This window comes from Coptis chinensis, chromosome 1, assembly GCF_015680905.1.
Source record: "Coptis chinensis isolate HL-2020 chromosome 1, ASM1568090v1, whole genome shotgun sequence".
NCBI lineage: Eukaryota > Viridiplantae > Streptophyta > Magnoliopsida > Ranunculales > Ranunculaceae > Coptis > Coptis chinensis.
The window spans coordinates 41,005,293-41,027,336 of NC_141456.1; the positions used below are offsets into that span (position 1 = coordinate 41,005,293).

The following is a 22,044-nucleotide window of genomic DNA, read 5'->3' on the forward strand; positions in this document are numbered from 1 at the left end:
TCGCCTGATGAGAATTCACCCACCTCACTAGAAAACCTAGCATTTCTGTACGCTCAATCAGCGTTCAATATTTCAATTAACACATTGAGAAAATAGCCGTTCAAAACATTAATGAATTGGGTCCCACTTATTTGACTTTGTTTTTCTACTGGAGACAAAAATGTAATTCCAGCCATCAAGTGAGGGCAAAAAATAAAAACAAAAATTGATGAATTTACTATTGAAGCCATCGTTTTCTTTAAAGAAGTATATATATATATATGGAAGACAAAATATGTAATTACAACAATAAAGTAAAAAAAAAAAAAAAAAAAAAAAAAAAAAAAAAAAATTAATGACGTGATGAAAATTTACTGTAGAGTTAGAAATTTTCTTTAAAGAAATAAGATAATAGTGATTCTGACTGTACATCGTTCAAAAACTACTGATTGCACCTTTCTTGGTGCTTCTTATTTCCTTGGATATGAGACAACAAACAACTAACACCTTCTTGGTCACATCCTGAAGAAAACTTTTGTACCATGGTTCCTACGAGTTGAAAAGTCATTTGTCCCCTTTATTTACCTCCTTCGGGATTGGGTGCAGCTCACCCAAAACCCGCATCATTCTAATGTGAGTTAGCTACTAATCCTGTACTCCATAAAAGGAATAAGCATATTGAGCTTGATTGTCACCTTGCTCTTGAAAAAGGACTCGGTCCCGGATTTCAACCAAGTTCACGTAGCCCTATAAAGTGGTAGAGAGACATAGCTAAAGCAGAAGTTAAAATTTACTGATTAGAGACCTTTCAGTAAAGAGATGCCTAGGCGAGTTTCGACCACCTGGGTGGGTGGGTCCATTTTTAGAACACAGCCATTGCAGAATCAAACCCTGCTATAAAATATGTGGCTGTAAGTTGGATGTTATTATCGGCATGAACTTCAAGTTCAAGAACTACCAAGAGAATTATCTGAAAAAAGAAGGGCAATTGATAAAAACAGGAACAAATCTCGCCTATACATACGTATAACATTATTACAAACACTGCACCATAAAAACGTGTACCAGATTTGTTCCTCGCTAAACAAGACCATCCAAATCCAAGCTGTTGTATACTTCAGATTCCTCATCAACATCTACGTCATCTGAATCCGTTACAGCAAGCATAGACAGTCCAGTGACTTTGGAACCTTCTGCAGGAGTCTGTGCCTCTTGTATAATTCGCATTACTTCTTCAACGCTCTGGAGGTGTTGGTCACTATTTGCGCCCTCATAATTTGTCTTGTCGACTTCCAGTTCTTTGGGCAGGTTCTTCAGAAACCAGGGATGCTTTTTTATCTCTGGTAGGGTGATTCTCTATCATTGGAATTAACATCAAAATTGGTTAGACCTTCCATGACTGAAATATAAGAATTGGATGCACAATTAGTGGGGAGAAGCTCACTTTTGACGGGTTGGCAACAAAAATCCGGGAGAGGAGTTCCCTGCAACTTGAAGATACATGAACATAGTCTGGTATGGAGTATTGAACATTCATTATTCTCTGTTGAGCATATCACAAAAGACGAGTTGATAGAATCCACTCCAAATTCAAGTATGCAGAAATGAAGCTGGTAGTGAGTCGTGAAAAGAACTCACCTCAATAGTCTTGCGGAAATTTCTAGGATCTTCTGGATCCTCAAATGGATATGCTCCTACCAACATTACATACAGTGTCACACCACAGGACCAAACATCTGCTATCTGCAATTACAGAGAAACTTAGGGTAGGAGCCATTGGTCCACTAGGGGGGTGAACCAAATTTGTGTACACATGCACGAGAAAGCACACTATTCATGAAACTATTAATGGGTTATAGATCGCCAGTTCAAAATAAACAACTACTTTGTGGTATGGCTGTGCACACGTGACTATATGTCTGCTACAGAAACAGATCAATATTAATGCTGTGTAAGGACAGTACCACAATAAGAAAAATCACGCACTGACAAGAGCCTGTTTTGCAAACACATCAGATGCTTCGAACATATATTGTTAGCTGATATTAGGTACATGCAAAGTAGCAGGTGCCTCTCTAATTTTGTTCCAATTCAAGCTCATGGACCGGCAAAAACACATGATCCTTAACAAGTGCCAACTTGTCCTTGTGCTTTAGCAAAGGCACAAGTAAAATTTTAAATCAAGAGGTAGCTCTTTCTTGATGATACTTTGTAAGGCATTCACATTTTAGATATTTGTAAATGAAAGTCATCACAGGCTGTTTGTGAAATAAAAAACAAACTTCCCATGATGCATAGTTATTTACACTAACTAAAATGTCGATGTGATAACAAAAAACAGTACCACCAAAACTCATGAGTAATTTAATAGTGCTGTGTTCTGTGCAGCCATGAGTGTGTAGCCTGATATGTTTTTCCATTTTCCTTCTTTTTCCCTTTTCTGGCACTGGGTCAACACTCACAGTGTGTTGAGGGTGTTCAGACCAATAGTCAGATAGCTGTGTAATAAGGCAGCCTGAGGCGCAGTAAGACAACTGTCTAGATTTCACTAGGCCAACTTCACACTTAAGCAAAAAATTACCTTTCCATCATACTCTTTCCGCGACAGAACTTCTGGGGCAATATACGCTGGTGTTCCAACTGTTGATTTAGGTTGTGAGTGCAATATGCCAGACTGTGACGAAACAAAATGTAATTATCATGAATTGGTTGGGAACGGTGAGGTGCTTATCATATCTGAACCACAAAACCTAGAAATCATTTGTTACCAACCTTTGAATAACCAAAATCGCATATCTTAAGACGTGGAGTTGCACTTCCATCCAAAAGTGTATTCTCCAGCTTCAGGTCCCTATGACAAATTTCCTGCAGCAAAAGCATTAGGTGATATCACCACAATTAAAAATAAAACATGAAAGATACAATAGGGTACTGCTATACCATCGAATGGCAGTAGCTCACTCCAGATATTAGTTGCTGGAAGAAAAATCTTGCCTGTTGCAAAATGGGATTGTTAGATTAATGGCAGGAAGTTGAGTTAGTTGGGGAGAAACAAGTTCTCACTTTAAAATCTAAATGTAGAAAACAAAGAGGTTGAGTCTATACCTCATCCTCACTAAATCGACCAGCACTGCATATCTTCTCAAAGAGCTCTCCACCTGCTGCATATTCCATGACAATAGCAAGATGTGTTGGTGTTATCAATACCTGAAATTCAGGTACCAAATTCATTCTAGTATGTGCTTCTCACGTCTTTGCACTTGAAATAATATCTGTGTGAATTCACAACACTTACAAACATAATTCTCGATGTCTGCAGCCAAATCTATATACTACATGCTTTGAACATATCAATTCCAAAATTAAAGTGCAACTCAAATGATCTTTACAACAAGCATACTGTTCATACTTTCGACTTCTGTTTCCACCTCCTACTCTTCTTTTTGATAATATTTTCTATCTACGTGGTTGTTTGGATCATCGAATCTATTGGAATGAAACGATTGACCAAAAATAAGGCAGTAAAGAACAAGAAGCACTCTCCCAGTGTCTTACGAGGCAAACATCAATAGAATATGTGAGGTGCGCGTAAGCTGGCCCGGACACCCGGTTGGCAAAAAAAAAAAAATTAAGTCCAAGCAACATGTTCATCAATGTGTTGCATTTCCCTCGTGCTATTATCCATACCTGGATAAGGCAAGGTACGCCCTCAACAAGATAGGATACAACATTTTAGATTTGTTGTTAAAGTTCTACTTGTTTCATTTCCATCCATTTAAACGTTGAAATGCGCGGACGAGATCACATATTCAGTGTATGAAAACCTAATGTGTAATTTGGATATTAATAAAAGTTAAAGTCGACTTTGGAAGTCAGTAAGAACCAAATCATTAAGGGCATTTGTCTACTTCGAGGGTCCTAAAATCCAGGTCTAGGCTCCTGCAAATGGATTCTTCGGATGACCAATTTGGAACTCTGACTAAGAATCTTGAATAAAAAATGTAGAATGAGAGAACGAGAAGAAGATTCTCCATGCAAGATATTCCGTACTCCAAAGCTAATATCCCATTGAGAAACTAATCGAGCCTTTTCCCTGCTGGACCTGCCAGACGTCCATGATCCTTTCCTACGCTCCCGATTAGCCAAATTGAAAAACAACAAACAGAATGAAGATTTGTGGGTCCCCAATACTTGAGATTAAATTTAAGAACTGGTAGGAATATATCGTCCAACACTCCCATTCAGGGACCTGAGCAGATAAGTGATTACAGCAACATTCAACCTAATGTTCATGGTGTGGTTACCTTCTAAGAAAAATTAAAATTATAACGAAAAAAAAATGGTCTGCTGTTTGTATTAGTTCCATTCACTGCTTGGATTGCTTTGAGTCCTTACATGTGTATAGTGAAACATTCCCGTTCTTAAGAACTTGATTTATACCTACCTCAGAATCACATTCCAACCTGGCTTGACTTGGTCTCACCTAAATTGGATAAGATTAAAGAATTTAATATGCATAGCTTTAGTATTTTGTGCATTCAATAAATAGGTCAAGTGATTCATCCAGCAATGACCCATTATTGTAGTTTTTCTTTAAGATAGAGTTTCCATATCCGTTGCACATTAAAAGAAGCTTCAACTACTCTTGAGTCATGTTTTTCACACATCTCTCAGACAAAGATTTTTTTTAAAAAAAATCATTATCTCAATTAAAAAACCAGAATAATCTATGCACTGAGAACTCTTTTATCGCCTTATCATTAACATGACAGGAAATTGGATTATTGGTGATAGAAAGATATACAGTACCCAAAATTTTTGAGGTGTTTCCACTGGAATAATTTCCAGATCGCAAGAACCATCAGATATTTCATTATAGATAGTCACAAATACAAGTCAATAGCTGGACAGAGATGAACACGAGTTAGGATCATGTAAGTGGACAGACAAAGCAACCAATCACATCCCAAAGAGTCTCAGGGCCTAAGTTTATAATCCGATTAGAACTAGCTAAACATCGGGTAAACCTAGACATTTGCTTGGAAATCCTGCAAAAGAGTCACAAGACACTCTTCCCGTAACTTTTCCTTTTTGTCTTTTCTCCTCCTTCCAACCTCTCTCTTCAGAAGACCTCTCACCTCCTAGTAATGTATTGGGTGATTACCCATCTACACCACACACACTTCATTAAGGCCATTGCCACCATCTATAATACCCAGGGTAAGGTGCATCAACAATGACAAGTAAGATACTTCGAGCCCCAACTCAAATAGGACAGGCGTACCCTATGGTGCTGTATAACAGTATGCATGCCCAACTAGATTCCCACTACATATATACTAAATAATCAATATCCCACGAGAACTTTTGAAGATTTTTCTTTCTACAAACAAAGCCTATTCTACAAGTTAAGACTCTACACAATTTCAGTAGACTATATCAAAACCAATTACCACGAAGATACTAAAGTTTCGCCTTTTGAGCATGTCACAACACCTTTAGTTTACTAACAGTGTCTAAGCTGTGCAGTTGAATATCTCCTGTATCTTCATCAGAAACCACAAAGTATGTAAAGCATTCCAGTATACCAAACCAGTGGAGTACATGTGACATCCTGGTCCATTTCAGATTAGCCTCACACATCTCAAATTTGTATAAAGATGTCCTCAAGATGAATAAACAAATGGAGAAGTGAATATATGGGTGATACTGATCAAGCAATGGTTACTAGAAAGAAAAAGAAGGACAAATACATGATCCAAAGTTTTGTCTGATCATGAACAGAAGGACTGCAGAGAAGATCTTGAAAGCTTTAAATGGATTTAGAGGGGTCAAAGATCTACCACTGGAAAGAGATGAAAGCCGGAAAATTAACTAATGCAGCTGAGCTTAATCATCATTTATAAGATTTAGATGCTTAACTGCTTAAGGATGGGTGTCTGACTGGTATCGAACGTAAGACATGTAGTCTGGTTCTCTATGCAGTTTTTCAAATTCACCAAGGTTTCCTAAAACACAGATTACAGACTAGGACAAGATGATTACAACAAATGCAGCTACACTAGGAATGCACCACTTAACAGTTTCATACTACACAAACTCTTACCTCCTTGAACCTGACAATATTTGGATGCCTCAAAGACCTGTGATTGATGATTTCCCTCTGAACATTCTCATCGATCTGAAGTAAAAAACAAATCTGATATTACTATGTTTGTAATTGCATAAGCACAGTCTAGAATAGAATGCATTTAATCAGAATTTCAAATGGCTAAAAAATTGCCCAATGAAAAAACATTGACACCACTTTGGGTAGAAACATCGGCATTTTAGTGTAGAGCTTTCCTATATATACTATGCTACTTTCAGAATCTCAGAAGATTTCACCAGACAATCGTACATCAAAGCAACTGTACCAGAGGCGCAATCATCCTCATAATGTAGAACACAGAACAACAATGTGAGCGACTATCAAGTTAAAAATTAAACACTAACAATTAAATGTATTTTAAAAATAAAAGTCTGAACCTCACCAAGGCTTATTTTGAGTAGTTTATAGCCATAAAAAAAACACACTAATAATAAATACAGCCATCAAATGAATGAAGATAACTACACAAAAACAACAGAATGAAACTTCTAAAGCAAATTTAATACAAAATCTAAAAGCTAATGTGTATAAATATGTAATTGTAACAATCTAACCCTTCATGTTGCTGCAATTAACAAGCGGTCTCACAACTCAAGCACCAAAAGTTCAAGTTCAATTTGGTATAGCATGAAAATGTAACAAATTGATCATATATCTATATTCAAATAAACCCCCACTTCTCATCCAATCAACAAAACCGACACTTAACCAAAAGAAATCAAATTTAACCAAAGTACAGACACCCTTTGGGTAAACTAGCATAAAAACTGAAGATGATGAATATATAAGTAAAAAAAAAAAAAACAGTACTACCTTCTTCCCTCGTTCAATGTATTTAACAGCAACAAGTTCTTTAGTCTTCTTGTCCCTCACAAGCCTTGCCACCCCAAAGTTCCCTGACCCAAGTTCCCTCAATGGTTCATACCTTTCCTCCATTTTACAATCTCACCACCTCACTTCTCACCTCCAACTCTCCAAGTACCCTACAATATTTTTCAAAGCTAAGATTCCAACTCTCTTATCTTACACTCTAATAATTCTGTTTCCTAGAAGTCTTGGTTGTTGTGTTTGTTACATGAAGAAGAGTTATAGGACACGTAAGGAATGAGTGTCGTTATTTGAGTTTATAAGATGCTGACTTCTTTTATATTTAACACTCTTAAAAGGTGCCACGCGTGTTCATGGTCGGTTGCAAGAATATAACAGTTTTTTTGTCTATAGCTGAATGTCAGAAGTCTATAAATCCAAAGAGAAAAGACTCAGAATTTTTTATGGTTGATTTTGGACATACCCATAAAAAAACACTTCCGTATTCCAACTTTGAAATAAATAAATAAAATTGTTTAAGACACATTTAGATTTCTAAATTACCCTTTCTTTTATTAAGTATATCAAAGACAAAACAAAACAAGTGTTTATCCTTCCAGCAAACACAAACCCTTTGCACTTATTTTCTTTTTTTTATGTCATTACTTTTTTTTTTTTTTTTTTTTTTTTTTTTTTTTTTTCTCTCCTTTACGAAAGTAATTAGAAAGAGATAAAATTGTAGAATTTAGTCTTCCTCCTCCTCTCACTCATCAGCCATTAATGAATTTTTTCCTCATTGCAGCTCCTTGCTGTCTTTCTCATTTTCCGCTTGAGAAATTTAAAATTTGATATATTTCTACTAAACTCTTTTAACCCTTCTACAATGATGATGAAGAAGTAATTGCAATAAGAAAAAAAAAAAAAAAATCAAATTTGAAGCAACTTCTAGAAGAGGAAAAAAACAATCTTTTTTTTGGGCATTCTTTTACCTTTATTAGAAGTTCTCTTATTGTGTAGTGTGCTGTAGTAACACAAAGATTCTTCAAGGTCCAGAATATTATTTTCAATTTTTTTTTATTTGTTGTTTTCTTTTGGAATGAGTCTCTCGGTGTTTTTGTTTTTTCTCTTTCTTTACTCCTATTGAAAATATCTCAAATTAATTTGGAAGATATTATTGGATTGAAGCGGTTATTGGGGTATGGCAAAAACTGAGTTAGTTATGGGATACGGGAGTATTTTTGTGGGTATGTCCAAGATCACCCTTTTTTATTTTATATATATAATAAGTTTTTTCCTTGAATTTTATTGCCTATTTGCCATTGTACATCCTTGCGGATTGTCCAAAAAAACCAGGTTCCCATGTTTTGTTTGTGGAAGTATACTACCGTAAACAAATATATTTAACATAGAATTGTAGAGAATTATTAGGAAAAACAACAACGATTATTATTGGGCGTGTGTCATGGTCACAAATTCGAAATTCGACATAAATTCAGCAAGAGTCAAAACCTGAAATTCTTATAAAATTGGAAAAGTCATAAATAATTCAAATATAAAATTCGGAATGATGCAATGTGTGATTGTGGATCACGTAACAATTACTTTGAGCATATATTGAATTTAATATTTGAAAATGTATTTGCAAATTCTTGTTATTCCTTACAATGTCTTATAAATATTTATAATTTTGAATACAAAAATTTTAAATCCGAAAGTTATCTATCATCATAAAAATAGCAAAAAATCGGTAAATATTGAGAATTTGGATATTTTTATTTTTTTATTCGTTTTAAAAAATGGTAACGAATTAATTCGGATATTTTTGTGACTTATGGTGTTGTGTCTAACTCTCAATATTCGGATATTTTTGTGACTTGTGGTTGTGTCTAACTCTCAATATTTTTTATACTTACCAACTTTAAATGTCTCCTAATTGTACATCTATGCATTTAAAATAAGAAAACATATGGCATAATATTCATTCGATAACTAAGGTTGTGGCGCTGTATGTGTTTGTTTCTCATACAAAATTGACATATTTTACATGGAGAAATTTAGAACTAGAACATGCATGGTACGATTCAGTGAATTGACAGGTGTTTATTTAAACGACTAAAATTCTATCACAAAGGTGGCTGCATAATACGATAAAACAATTCTGCAATTTTGAAACCACAACAAAGTTTTGACTGAATTTTTCAATCGTGAGGTACCCTCACCTCAAGCAGGGCCGTTCCTGAGTTTTCAATGGCCCTATACAAACGGCAAAATGTGACCCTCTTTCAGTCTTCCATCAACACAAATTGGATCATCGAAATACTTTCCTTTTCGCATTTTTTGTTGTAAAATCATCAATAAAGTTTTCAAAGTTAATTTTATTTAAAAATTTATTTTCAATAGATATTAATGCTAGCCCATTTAGACTTTCTTGTGACATAGTTGATCAAAAGTATGATTTCAATAATTTTAATTTTAAAAAACTTTTTTCTGCATACGCGACAGTAATGGGAACAATCAACAAAATTCTATAAGCTATGAATGCATTAGGAAAACAATCATGTCATTTCAAGAAATCAAGTTAGGTGAATAATATTAGACTAGATTACTTTGGAATTAAATTGAATTATTGATATAATATTTAAGAAAAGGAAAAATTGATTTTAATCTCTAACTTACTTGAAAAATAATCAAAATTTAGATGAATAAGTAATTGAGATTGATCGAAGTGAAAATTAATACAAATCCACAATTGTAAAGAAAGAAATTATTGAGAATGAGCGGCAGGGGCGGATGCAGGATTCAACAATAGGGGGGGCTACTAACACTAATTCTCACTATTTTTTTTTTTTTTTTTTTTTTTTGGAGTGAATAGAACCAGGGTACTTTTGGGTTTTTTTTCACCAACTCATAGATCCGCCCCTGGAATGAGAGGATACTAGATGGTCATAAGGTGAATGAGGGGTTTTTTTTTTTACTAATTCTTTTTGTATTTAACTAATTGAGGACAACTCAAGCAATTAATTGGAGTGATTTTCCAAAAGAAAACGTTATTAATTAGGAAGAGAGAGATCTAGTCATTGAGAAGATCTCTTCATCTATTATATCTATTGTTATTTTCTTTTTTTATGAACATAATTAATGAGAAAAGAGAATATGAGAGAATCGACTATTTACTGTGAAATTTTCAATTTTTTGGGTTTTTCATCGGTTTGGACTTTTGATTTGCGAAATAATTTTTTTCCACTAAAACTATATTTTTAGGCCTTATATATTGGGGGCCCTGTGCGGTCGCCCACATGGCACCTGCTCAGGGCCGGTCCTGACCTCAAGTGGGGACTGGGGAGATGTGAAGTTAGGTCTTGGAGTACATTATTTGCACAATCACGACTTACGTGATTTGGATCTTGTGTGTGTATAAATGTAGTTGTACATTGTTTCTAGTAAACTTTATTATTTAAACTAGTATGTGTTCATGTCCCGCACTTTGTGTAAAAATACACTTTATTTTAAATAATTTTAAATGGTTTGTCAGCCCAATATGAATATTAGTCATCCACGTTTTGTTTGATTTTGCATATGAGTGTAAAAAAAAACGGGTAGGAGTGTAAAAAAAAACCGTTGACCCATCATCTAGTAGGGTATCCAGTTTTCACCCACCACCCAAACCCGCACTGACCCGAAAATAGACCCGTCCCGCCCCGCCAGTTTTTACACGATCGGGCTATGGGTGTAGGTTCTATATTCAAACGCTAACCCAACCCATCAAGCCTCTCGACCCACACCGTGTCAAAAGCCGTTGACCCGTATAATTTCAAGAATCTAACTCTAATATTTTTGTATTTTGTTTATATTTTCTTTTAACTTTTGTAGGAATTTGAGATATATGAACACAAACTTATGAGTTCAACATCAATTTCAAATGTTCAAGTTTGAACATTGGGCAAATATCAAAAGTTCAAATTCAACTTTCAAATTTTGAAGAAGATGAATCATTCATCTTTGTATTGATTTCAAATTATTTTAGTTTATATTTTATTATTTTGTACCATAAATCCTCACTCTCATCTTTATTTTATCATGCTATGGAAAATAATCAATGTACAAATGGTAAATCACGAGAAAAAAGTTTCAAATTTACAAATATGGTTTTGCAACGTTCAAATTTTTTTTTTTTTTTTTAAATTAATTAATTTATTATTATTATTTTTTATTGATTGATTATTTTCTTTTTCTCTATGTTGTGAATTGGAAATATATTACTTGCAGAATTAGAAAATTTTTTTTTGGGTGAAATTGGGTTAAAATGATAATTTACACCCAATCCGGATGACTCGCTTTAAAACCATACAATAAGTTGATTCCAACAGGCGGGTGATGGTACTAAGACATGACACTTCAACCCGCCCCACCCCGCCCCATCGGGAACCAATGGATTTGTATCCCCTAGACCAGCCCTGCCTCGACCCATCACTATTTGACCCACGGTTGACTTGGCCCACCCCGTATTACACCCCAATGCATGGGTATTGGGATCTCATCCCAGTGTCCAAGTCTCAAAGCAGCTAACAGCAAGTTACCATCCATTTTTTTTTACCAACGTTCAACGTTTGGAGGTCTTCTTGGGATAAGGGGGTGAAAAGTATTTGAATTTCCGCTACAAAAAACGTGTCTATCACAATTTGGTTTTTCCATTTTTTTCTCATCTTCTTCATTTTCCTCTTCCTTCACCCAAATTTAAACATTCTTATTCCATTTTTCTCATCTGCTTCCTTTTGTTGTGGCCAAATACAAAAAACACAAACTCCTACAAATCGAAAATTCAATCCAAATCTTTTTTTTTTTTTTTCCATTGACGCCTAAGGTCGGTGGACACTCGCCGTTGCGGTATACTAGTTTATTTTATCTTTTGTTCATTTTCTATTTTAAACACAAAAACCCATGAACTTCACTAAAAAAACCCTAATGCAAATAAACAAAACACACTATGTGTTCCACAGTCCACAAATCATCTTTCTCCTCTATATCCCCATACGATGGATTCATTTAAAAAAAAAGGTATTTAGGTTTTGGTCCTATTTATAGTAGCGATATTAGGCTTTGGTCCATTTATAGTTGGAAAATAGACTTTAGTCCAATTTTTGGTAGTCAAACTCGTTGACTGTCTTGTATTTTGCTTAATTCCTAGAATACCCTTACACGTGTGTCTCACACATTTGATTAATTTTAGGACCAAAGCCTAATATTGCTACTATAAATAGGACCAAAGACTAAATACCCCTAATTTCAGACAGACAAAAGGGATTAATACAAAAGGGATTAATTATGATTCTTCCCTTTCGATTGCCCTTTTTTTGCATGAGAATTTTCTTACTGGTTCATTGCCACCACAGATACGTAATTTAACTGATCTTCTAGTGTTGTCAGTTTCTGGAAACAAATTGTCAGGTCACATTCCGGAATCGCTTGGTTATTACTTGAACCTTAGAGCCCTTTACTTGGCCAACAACATCTTTGAAAGAGATTTACCTAGGTCGCTGAGTGCTTTAAGAGGTCTAAAAGAATTTGATATTTCTCGTAACAAATTATCGGGTGAGATTCCAGAATATTTAGAGCAATTCCCTCTTTTAAACCTAAATTTGTCCTCCAACTAGCTTGAGGGACGAGTTCCAACTAAAGGGGTCTTTGCAAGCGCTAATGCAACTGCAATTTCACTTGCTGGAAACAAGAACTTGTGCGGAGGAATAGTAGAATTGGAGCTCCCTCTATGCATCCAAAAAGGGATCAAAAAGAAAAAGGAAACTTCCTTCCCGGTTAAAGTGGTTGTTCCTGTCATTGTTAGGAGCATGTCTTCTTCTATTATCGTGTGCTTTTCTTGTACGATAGCGAAGAACAAAGGCGAAAAATGAACCATCTTCAAAAGAAACATCGTTCAACCAACTTCTTTATGAAAGGATCTATTATGGAGAGCTTTTTAAAGCTAAGAATGGATTCTCTGTGGACAATCTGATTGGTGTTGGGAGTTATGGCTCTGTGTTTATAGGTGTTATCCAAGACATGAACAAAACTATTGCTGTGAAGGTCCTAAATCTTCAACGAGAAGGAGCTTCAAAGAGTTTCCTAACCGAATCCAAAGCTTTGAGAAATCTCCGCCATCGAAATCTTCTCAAAATCATAACATCTTGCTTAAGTGTGGACTTTTAGGGGAATGATTTCAGAGCTTTAGTTTTTGAGTACATGCCTAATGTGAGTTTAGAGGAGTGGATACATCCAAAGACTGATGAGCACCAACTTCACCCAAGAAATTTAAGTTTCAAACAAAGACTTAATATAGCCATCGATGTTGCTTCTGCACTTGATTATCTTCACCGCTATTCTGAACCGGAGATTGTCCATTGTGACATAAAGCCAAGCAATGTTCTTCTCGATGATGACATGACTGCTCATGTAGTTGATTTTGGAATAGCAAAAATGTTTTCTTTTACTGGTGATGATTCTTCTCAAAGCCAAATCAACTTATTTACAATTAATCAAAGGATCAATTTGTTATGTTGCTCCAGGTAATTGTGAATTAATTATGGGATTTTTTTGGGATATTTAGGCTTTGGTCCTAAAATTAATCAAACGTGTGAGATGTACGTGTAAGGGTATTCTAGATATTAAGCAAAATACAAGATAGTCAACGAGTTTGAATACCAAAAGTTGGACTAAAGTCTAATTTCCAACTATAAATGGACCAAAGCCTAATATCACTACTATAAATAGAACTAAAACCTAAATATCCCAAAAAAAAAAAAGGAAAAAACAATGTAAAAACAAGAAACTTGATTCTTCTAATATATATTGGTTATATGTTTTTGTTTCGCGAGATATATTTGAAGAGTATGAATATTGTGACATTGTAGGTACCTCGGGTAAGAAAATATATAATAGATGCTAGAAAAGGAAGAAGAGATAATTAATGGGTCATATTTGATGTATTTCTTCTTCTTTTCTCTATATTTTTCTTGGTTGTTTTACAAAATAGTTTCTCTCTCAAAAATATTTGTTTAGCACAAGCCGATGTTTTCGTAATTTTATTTTTCCCTAAATCCAAGATGTGGAATTTTGGAAGAGGAAGAGGAATGTAGGAAGAGAAGTAGGTTTTTTGTATCGTATGTTTGATTTTTACATTTTATTTTTGGAAAAGGAAAAGTTGAAAAACGAAAATCAAAACGGACGCCGATCAACTCGGGTTATCTCTTTAGACATGTGGTGTTTGATTTTACACAGTTACTGGGATCCCGTATAGTTATATTAGTGCGTGGGGCCTTTTTTAGGATAAAAAAGAAATGGAAAAATAAAATAATATAAGTCCCCTCGCTCACGCATTTGTAAGTAATATTATAGCTAGATATAGAAGAAGGTAGCACATGTATTTCCCATGAGGATTTATGTTGGGTATAATAAGATCTATGCTCAATTTATTATCAATACTTTTAAAGAATAAATGTTTACAAAATGAAGAAAAAATATTCTTCACTTGCTTGAATGCATAATTCAACAAGGCACTTATTATGATGCTTATAACAATTGAGCAAATGTCATAGCATGAATTAACGCAACTTCCATAGACTCTTCACCTGCATTCCACCACAAAAACCAAGTTCCATAGGCATACTTTTGAGGTTTGTAGAGGCAACTATTAATAATAAAAGAATGAAGAGAGTTTAGAATGTGTTACCAAGGAGTACTCGAGAACTATGCACAACTCAAGTTGCAATTATATTATATGTTGTTCCAGAAACACTTTACTGCACACTTAATTTGACATCCTGGGGTGTTAACAAAGGTGCACTCCGTCGTGCAATTAGCATAGCATTCACTATAGTTATTTGGGGAGATCGACCTCATAGTTATTTGGGGAGACAACATAAGTTTGTTGCGCAAACATACAAATCACAAAATAAACATCACCACGAGTGCTCTTACCACTTTTCCTTCCATCTCTTCTTAATTTTCACAAACAACACTCTCTCAATTTCGCAAACTCTAAATATTTTCAGATGAGCTAATTAGACCCCTCCCATTGCCTGAATTTATAGTGCTCCTGACATTTTTCAGATTAGGTATTATGAGTCGATTTTGGAATGTCTCGGATCAAATATAGATTTCATGGTAAATAGAATGTTTTTTTAGAAAGATTTGTAGGCCATTTTGACAAGTTTTGAAATTCATGGCATCTCCAACTAAATTAGTGTTTCCATGTAATGATGGTGAAAATAAATATAGATAAATTTTATCGAAAAAAAGGAGAAATAAAAATTATGAAATATTTGCAAAACTAGAAATATAGAATTTAATCTGACGGATACTCGGATAGTGCTTTTTTTTTTTTTTTGATAGGCCGGATAGTGCTATCCTGTTCAAGCGGATAGTGCTTTTTAGCAGTAACACTAGTACAAAATTGGTTTTTTGTCACTGTTTTTGTGGAGTATTTGTCACGGGTGTATTGTGAACAGTGACAAATTATTTTTCACAATATACAGATAGGTGTGGCGACTTTCAAGTCACTATTTTTAGATAAATAGTTACTTTGTTTATCTAAAAATAGTCTTTAACTACCCAAAGTTATTTTTTCAAGGTTATAGTTATCTAAAAATAGTCTTTAACCTTGGAGTAAGTAGGAGCTGGTCACACTTTAGTCTTGCCTACATATCCACACACGTACTCATCACCTAGTTTGATCCATCGAATTAAAAAATAAATATAAAAACAAAACTTAAACAAAGAAGATAAAGGGTCGGGGTGTTGATAGTTGATTGTTGGAGCTATAGTATGGGAAGAATAAACTTTGTCGTTATAGTGTTGATAAAACATAAAATAAATAGTTTACCTACGAAATGAACGATAAAACTCAAAACATAAGTAAACTAAAACTATCTTATGTGCCTATATTTATCAAAGATTCTACTCTCAATCCTATGAGATATAGTGGAGCAGAGTGATTCGTTCCACTCCTAGTCCTTCCGTATGCTATGTTCTCACGTGTAAGTACTCTACTTAAAGTCAATGAGAGATTTACGAATGAGGCAACTAGACTACGATGGGAATAACTAAGGGAATGCTACGTTGATTCTATGATAAGGAGTTAGAGGGGGATTGATTCCACCTTAACTCGACTTAATCCTATTTATTTAATCGTCATTAAGTAATCGAATGCTGCGCAGAACGATTGGTTCTTCCTAATCCCTAATTACACATGGCATTCCTACCAATTCATAACTAGCATGTGAACGATTAAACCCATTCTCATGGTGAACTAATCGTTTCTAGAGTGGAAAGGAAATTACGACGATTCTACGATATTCGGAATCAAGCTTTCATCAAGGCTTCTCAACCCCCTCTAATGGAAGTTTAGCCGAGAATCATTACGCAATCATTTCCGATTACATTTAAACTAAACATGATATAAAGAATTGAAATTTACTTAATTAAACAATAATGAAATCTAATTTAATGACTCAAATGAAATAAAGACAGGAATTGAAATTAGATCTAGGAATGGAAATGACAAAATCGAAATTGATAAAAAATACTACTTTATTGATCTAATCAAAATGAAGAACAAGATTCAAAGGTTTAATCTAATACAATAATTGAAATGGAACTAAACTTAATTAATCTACATGAAAAACTAGATCTAGAATTCATTAATGGAGGCTAACTAATCTAATCTATTTCTAGGTCTAACTATCTACTATTCTTTACCTAATTTTTCTACCATTAACAAAGAGCTAAGCTTTTGTTTTTATACATTCAGATCCAAAAATCGTGCATGGGCTTGGAGCCATGTTTTGGGTCAGAGAATCAGGCCCAAAACCCAATTCTTTCAGTCCAAAAAGGCCTCTTCAGCTACAGTTGGCTTCAACAGACTTTCCGTCTACTTCTGCTCCTTTGATTGGATCAAGGCTTAGACCATTGGAAAGATTTTTCCGAGCCGGTCGTTTTGACATAAGGTAGGCCCCATTCTGCGGTCTGAGTCCAAAGATATGTCCTTCGGAAGTTCTGCTGACTTTGTGTGCTGTTTCGACCTGCGTCGACTTTTCAGCTTTTGACCGGGCTTTAGAAAGGCTTTATCTTCTTGGATCTTGGCCTTTAATCACGGAACTCCTTAGTAACCGATCTTTGCTCCTTTATCTCGCTAAAGTGGCACATTTACGCACATAATGGACTTTGAAGCCCGAAATGCATAAAAACACGTGTCGTGTTAACTCTTAATTATTACTCACATAATTGGTCTAAAGTATGATTTGTTATTCTGGGTTAAAACTACAGTTTTGGGCTCTTATCAAACCACCCCAAACAGCATTTTGCTTGTCCTCAAGCAAAGATGAGAAATTAACATAAGTGACCAAAAATGGAGTTCTATCTACTTCATTTCGAAAGCCCGATTACGATTGATTGACCATATGCAACAAGGCGCTTAAACCACTAGGAATTCCCTAGTGGACGAGTTATAACCCTCGTGAGAGTTTTTCGATGAAGGTACTCACAAACTTCATGTATACTACTGGCGACTAAGAAATAAAACTATTGTTTCCTTATTCATGCTCCAAACTATCTATACATCTCACTAGCTATGAACAAGAATAACCAAGTCAAAAACCTAAGCTAATATATGCATAATAATCAATCATCTATAATAAACATATATACAATGAGTAATACTATGAAATGTCTAGCAGATCTGTTTTCGAAACTTCGGAATAAGCGTCCTTAAGTAGGTTCTCACAATAATAGTCAAGATCTGACACTCTGATTTTTCCACTCAAGTTTAAGCTACTCTAGTCTTGATGGGCACACTTTACCTTACAATCTCAATGACAACAAGGAAGCCGGAGTCGATCAAACACATCTGCCACTTACTATCACACTAACCTATTCCTAATTGAGCTAGAGGTCTTTATTAGGTGTTGCGGGGATTAGGAGATGGTTTAAAAAGGAAGGAAATGGATATTCAAAAAGGACAAGTCTGAGATAATAGAGTCTTCATATTATGTAACTAGAGAAAACCTTGTTATTTACTTTTGCTTCTACACTTTGTTTCCATCCTTAGCATATATATATATATATATATATATATATATATATATATATATATATATATATATATATATATATATATATTTTTTCTTTGGCTTTTGACTCCCTTTTATTCTATTTTTGGAGTTTTTATTTTATTTCTATTTTATTTTTCTTTTCCTTGGATGGAAACTTCTTTTTATTTATTTTGGAAGCAATTAACTAACTTTTTGTTTACACGAGGTTTTTCTCTTCTTCTTTCTTCCTCATTCTATTCTCGGACTTATTCTAAATTGGGTAGGTTGATTTATTATTATTTTTTTTTTTTTTTGTTTTTGTAACAGGGGTAAAGGATTTGTGGTTTATGGAAGGCTAAAAAGAAAGGCTCGGAGGGCGACTAAGCGGAAAATAATTCATAGGTTTGAATTTCTGGCTATATCGATCCAAAAGGGCCTAAATTCTCGCTTAGGATATGGTTTAGTGATCAAGCAAGTGGACGTGTGATATCTCTATCCGGATTTTACTTCTCCCTTGTGTCATTTCTCAAATGTTTATTTCATATAAGGCTTTTAGGCTATATTCTCACGGATTTGTAGAATAAGTACTCTAGCTTAGATTTGAAACTTACTGCTAACAATCATAGATACTCATGTAATATATTTATAGATAGATGCAAAGATTATTACCTATATATTAACCTAAATTTCTAACAATTATTCTGATGCAAAAGCTAGGTGAGACTTCTAGATTGTTAAGAGCATGGAGAAAGAAAACAATACCAATATTCCTAAGTGTATAGCATAACTTATTTATTTATATTTTTGATTTTTTTTTTAAATTTTAACTAGAAAACAAATGCATATTATATCTATTTAATCCTAACAGATGCCTTAATTACACGTGTTTCTATGCCCCCCAAATAAAAGCATGCTTTGTCCTCAAAGCATTTAAATAAAGAGGGTAGGAAAAATACCATGAAGCGTGAATTTCGGGGAACATCGTAAAACAAGGTTAGAGCGTACTAATATAGGAAATAAACCGACACAACTCTATCACGAGTTCTACCCATTATGGGGTTAACAAAAATAAAATTGCTTGGGACATAGCGGACACTAACTCGAATGAAAACTTACCTTATCCCCCGCATTACTCATCATCTTACTCATCCTCTTTTCCATAAAGAAGTGAGGTTCCTTCGCGTCTTGCCATGCCATGATAATTTGCGGGCTTCCGCCATTTATCATCTATGATTGCTAACCTATTAAGAGCCACTTGGTCCGGCGGGGTGTAGGGTGCAACCGGATGAGGTTGTATCCTCCACCCTTGCCAAGTCATTGCACGGAAAGATCGAATAATACTATTGGTGGGTCGAAAATGCGGTGTCGGCCGTAATCCAATCCGTGAAGCGTGTACAAAAAGCGGGGAAAGAAACATAGCATAATACGGGAAACTAGAGCGGGCATAAGAAGGTACTTATGCCTCATGTTATGGGATCGAGCTAAACTAGACATCAAGGTTCGGGGAAGGTCATGACACATACGTCCCGTGGCTAAAGCAAGGAAGACGCGCAAGTGGCATCATTCACGTAAGAAAAACGCCATTCCCTAAAATGTTTAGCATGATCCAAAACATAACGGTTTCTATGTTCATGGATAGGCTACCAAAGCGACGTTATATTCCCCTTGGTCCTCAATACGGAAAATGCCCAGCGCCATCGACTCATGCAAAACTTCATAAGTGTAGACATACATATTATCGACCTAATAGCACCATGGGTCTTGTATTTCGGGCCGGGCATAGCGATCAAGAACAAATGCTAGCAAGAACATGGTAATTTCCATTGGTTCATTATCAATGTTGATGGAGAACACTTGTTCTCCATCTGGTCTTTCAAAGAAAATGCAGTTATCGTAAAAATAAGATGCTAGAGTGGAGGAGAATAAAGTGCATCGGTCTTACCCAAAGCGGCTCCGGCCAGCCGAATATGATAAACCCGTGAAACCAAGCACCATAAGTAGTGCTTTGGAACAAATCTTCGAAAAGACTATTCGGTATCAATGTTGGAGATGTCATCTCAAAATTACGCTTTGGAATAGCTGCCGCGAATGATCCGGATATACGCTAAAAACCTGAAATTTTTTCGGTTCTACGGAAGTCGTATCGGGTCTGAAGAAATTGAAATTTCAGTGTTTGAGCTGGTCGCTTCAGCTTGAAGCCAGGCCTCGACAAAAAACTCAGAAAAATATCTGAGGCGAAAGTGTGTGCTCTGTAGGGTAAATGCGCTTCGAGTTGCGTAAAACTTCGGAAAATGAGCGAAGCGAGGGAATCGCGGGGAGTGAAAGGTGAGTAATGGAGTTTAGGTGTAGTGTGAGTTGTGAGGATAGATTGTATCAAGTTTATATAGGTTTAAAGTTGCTAAAATGGATGGGGAAGTTGCCAAAACTAATTCGGCGGTTTCAGGAAATCTTAAAATTTCCAAACCCAAAGCGGAAACAACTCATATCCTTGATTCTAATTCAAACCCGGTATCTTTTAGGTTGATTTTATGATAGAATGTACCTATTTAATCTAGATTTCATCCTACAATGATACTCAATCATAGATATGCCTAAGCGGCCAAATTTTCACCTTGACTCATGAATAAATTCTAACACGAGGGTTATAAAAATAATGCTTGAATTGATAAAACCACCCCCAAACAAGTTGGGAAGGTGGGATCAATATGAAACAATCACGCATCTTGAAAATAACCCCTTATATTAAAATTTTCATTGGATTACATTACACTACAAAATTTAAATTACGGAAATAAACTTGCAATAAAATAAATAACAATAATGAAATTACAAATAAAACATAAAACCTCAAACTATACTATCCCTAGCTACTCGAATGGTGGCGGAGGGAACATGCTCGGAGGCTGCTCGAGCTCTGAAGAGCTAGCACCATTAGATCGCCCGGCGACGGCGCTCGTGCACGGATGGTGTGTCCTCGGAAGGAGAGTCCCGATGAGGTGGGAATCGAGTCGACATCTCGTCGGAATCGGGCTGAGCTTCTAGCTTCGGCCATCATATTCCCACCTCTCGTCCTCTCTCGGATGCGAGGCTCGTAGTTGTGATGCATCGTTGCTGTCGAGTCGGAGGTCTTCACAGATAGTGTTAAGCGAGCGCATGCCTCGATGGATCACAGCCATGCGTTCGCATCTGTCCAACACCTCTCCAAGGCATCGCGTCAAAACAAGTCAAGTCAAGTCACCGGAGGCATCGATGTCCCCGACCTCCTCGGCATTCTCGGCTCCTCCATCCTCTTCTTCTTCCTCTCTATCCTCGGCCCAATCTCCAAACCCATTGGACACACTCCTTATAGATCACGAGGGTTACGGTGGAAGTGATGTATGTCCGATCGATCGCTGAGTTGCTCTCAACTTGAGAGCATGATCTTTGTTATCAACACGCAGGGGAGAGGGCGGCGATCCTCCCTACTCCCCTAATCATGCTCAACAAAAACTCTAAAATGCAGAACTCATACTTCCGCTCTGGAGTATCCATAAGATGTGGAGGCGATTCGGGCCGATATCGGCGACCTTCCCCTTCCCGGATGTTCCGACCAATCCAATTTGAGGTACCGGTGGTTGGTCTAAAGGGAATCTGTCGAACCACAATCGCGATCTCGCATTGTAGTCCCCTCAATGATTTGTCTCGTGCATCAATGGCTCTACCCATTATTATCTTTGGGACTCTGCAGCGTGACATCAAATGGATTCTAGGCGGAATGCCTAGAATCTCGATTAACAAACCGATCGTCACTTCCTTCCGCCTCTTATTTACAACAACAAAATCCTAGTCCCTTCCAACTCCCTCGTATCATAGAACCGTCGACTAAATCCTGCGTGGTAATAGGCGGTTGAGTACCACAAGCTATTCGATCTCGGTGATCATTTAAATCACCGTAGAGCGGTATGAAGTGGTCGCCGGTAAAAGCTTGCTCGGTAAAATTCGGCGTTGTTGAGCCATGGAAAGTTTGGAATGTAGTGGGGTTTTAAATGT

At 35.9% G+C, this 22,044-nt stretch overlaps 1 protein-coding gene across 5 annotated transcripts; it reads right to left on the reverse strand.

The window, feature by feature from the left end:
• Positions 1 to 356: 356 nt before the first annotated feature.
• Positions 357 to 7,230, reverse strand: LOC147524035 (serine/threonine-protein kinase SAPK3-like). Of its 5 annotated transcripts, none has more exons than XM_086601656.1 (10): positions 6,944 to 7,230; positions 6,086 to 6,160; positions 3,085 to 3,186; positions 2,920 to 2,973; positions 2,752 to 2,844; positions 2,561 to 2,653; positions 1,618 to 1,722; positions 1,424 to 1,522; positions 1,045 to 1,335; positions 357 to 870 (listed from the first exon to the last, which is right to left on the reverse strand). In XM_086601656.1, the coding sequence occupies exons 1-9, from the start codon at positions 7,064 to 7,066 to the stop codon at positions 1,060 to 1,062; spliced, it is 1,020 nt and encodes a 339-aa protein (XP_086457782.1). In that variant the 5' UTR covers positions 7,067 to 7,230; the 3' UTR covers positions 357 to 870; positions 1,045 to 1,059. The 5 variants fall into 5 exon arrangements, with proteins under 5 accessions (XP_086457782.1, XP_086457775.1, XP_086457765.1 ...); XM_086601649.1 differs by having other exon boundaries at positions 357 to 873; XM_086601639.1 differs by lacking the exon at positions 357 to 870 and adding an exon at positions 886 to 949.
• Between the last annotated feature and the right edge of the window lie 14,814 nt (positions 7,231 to 22,044).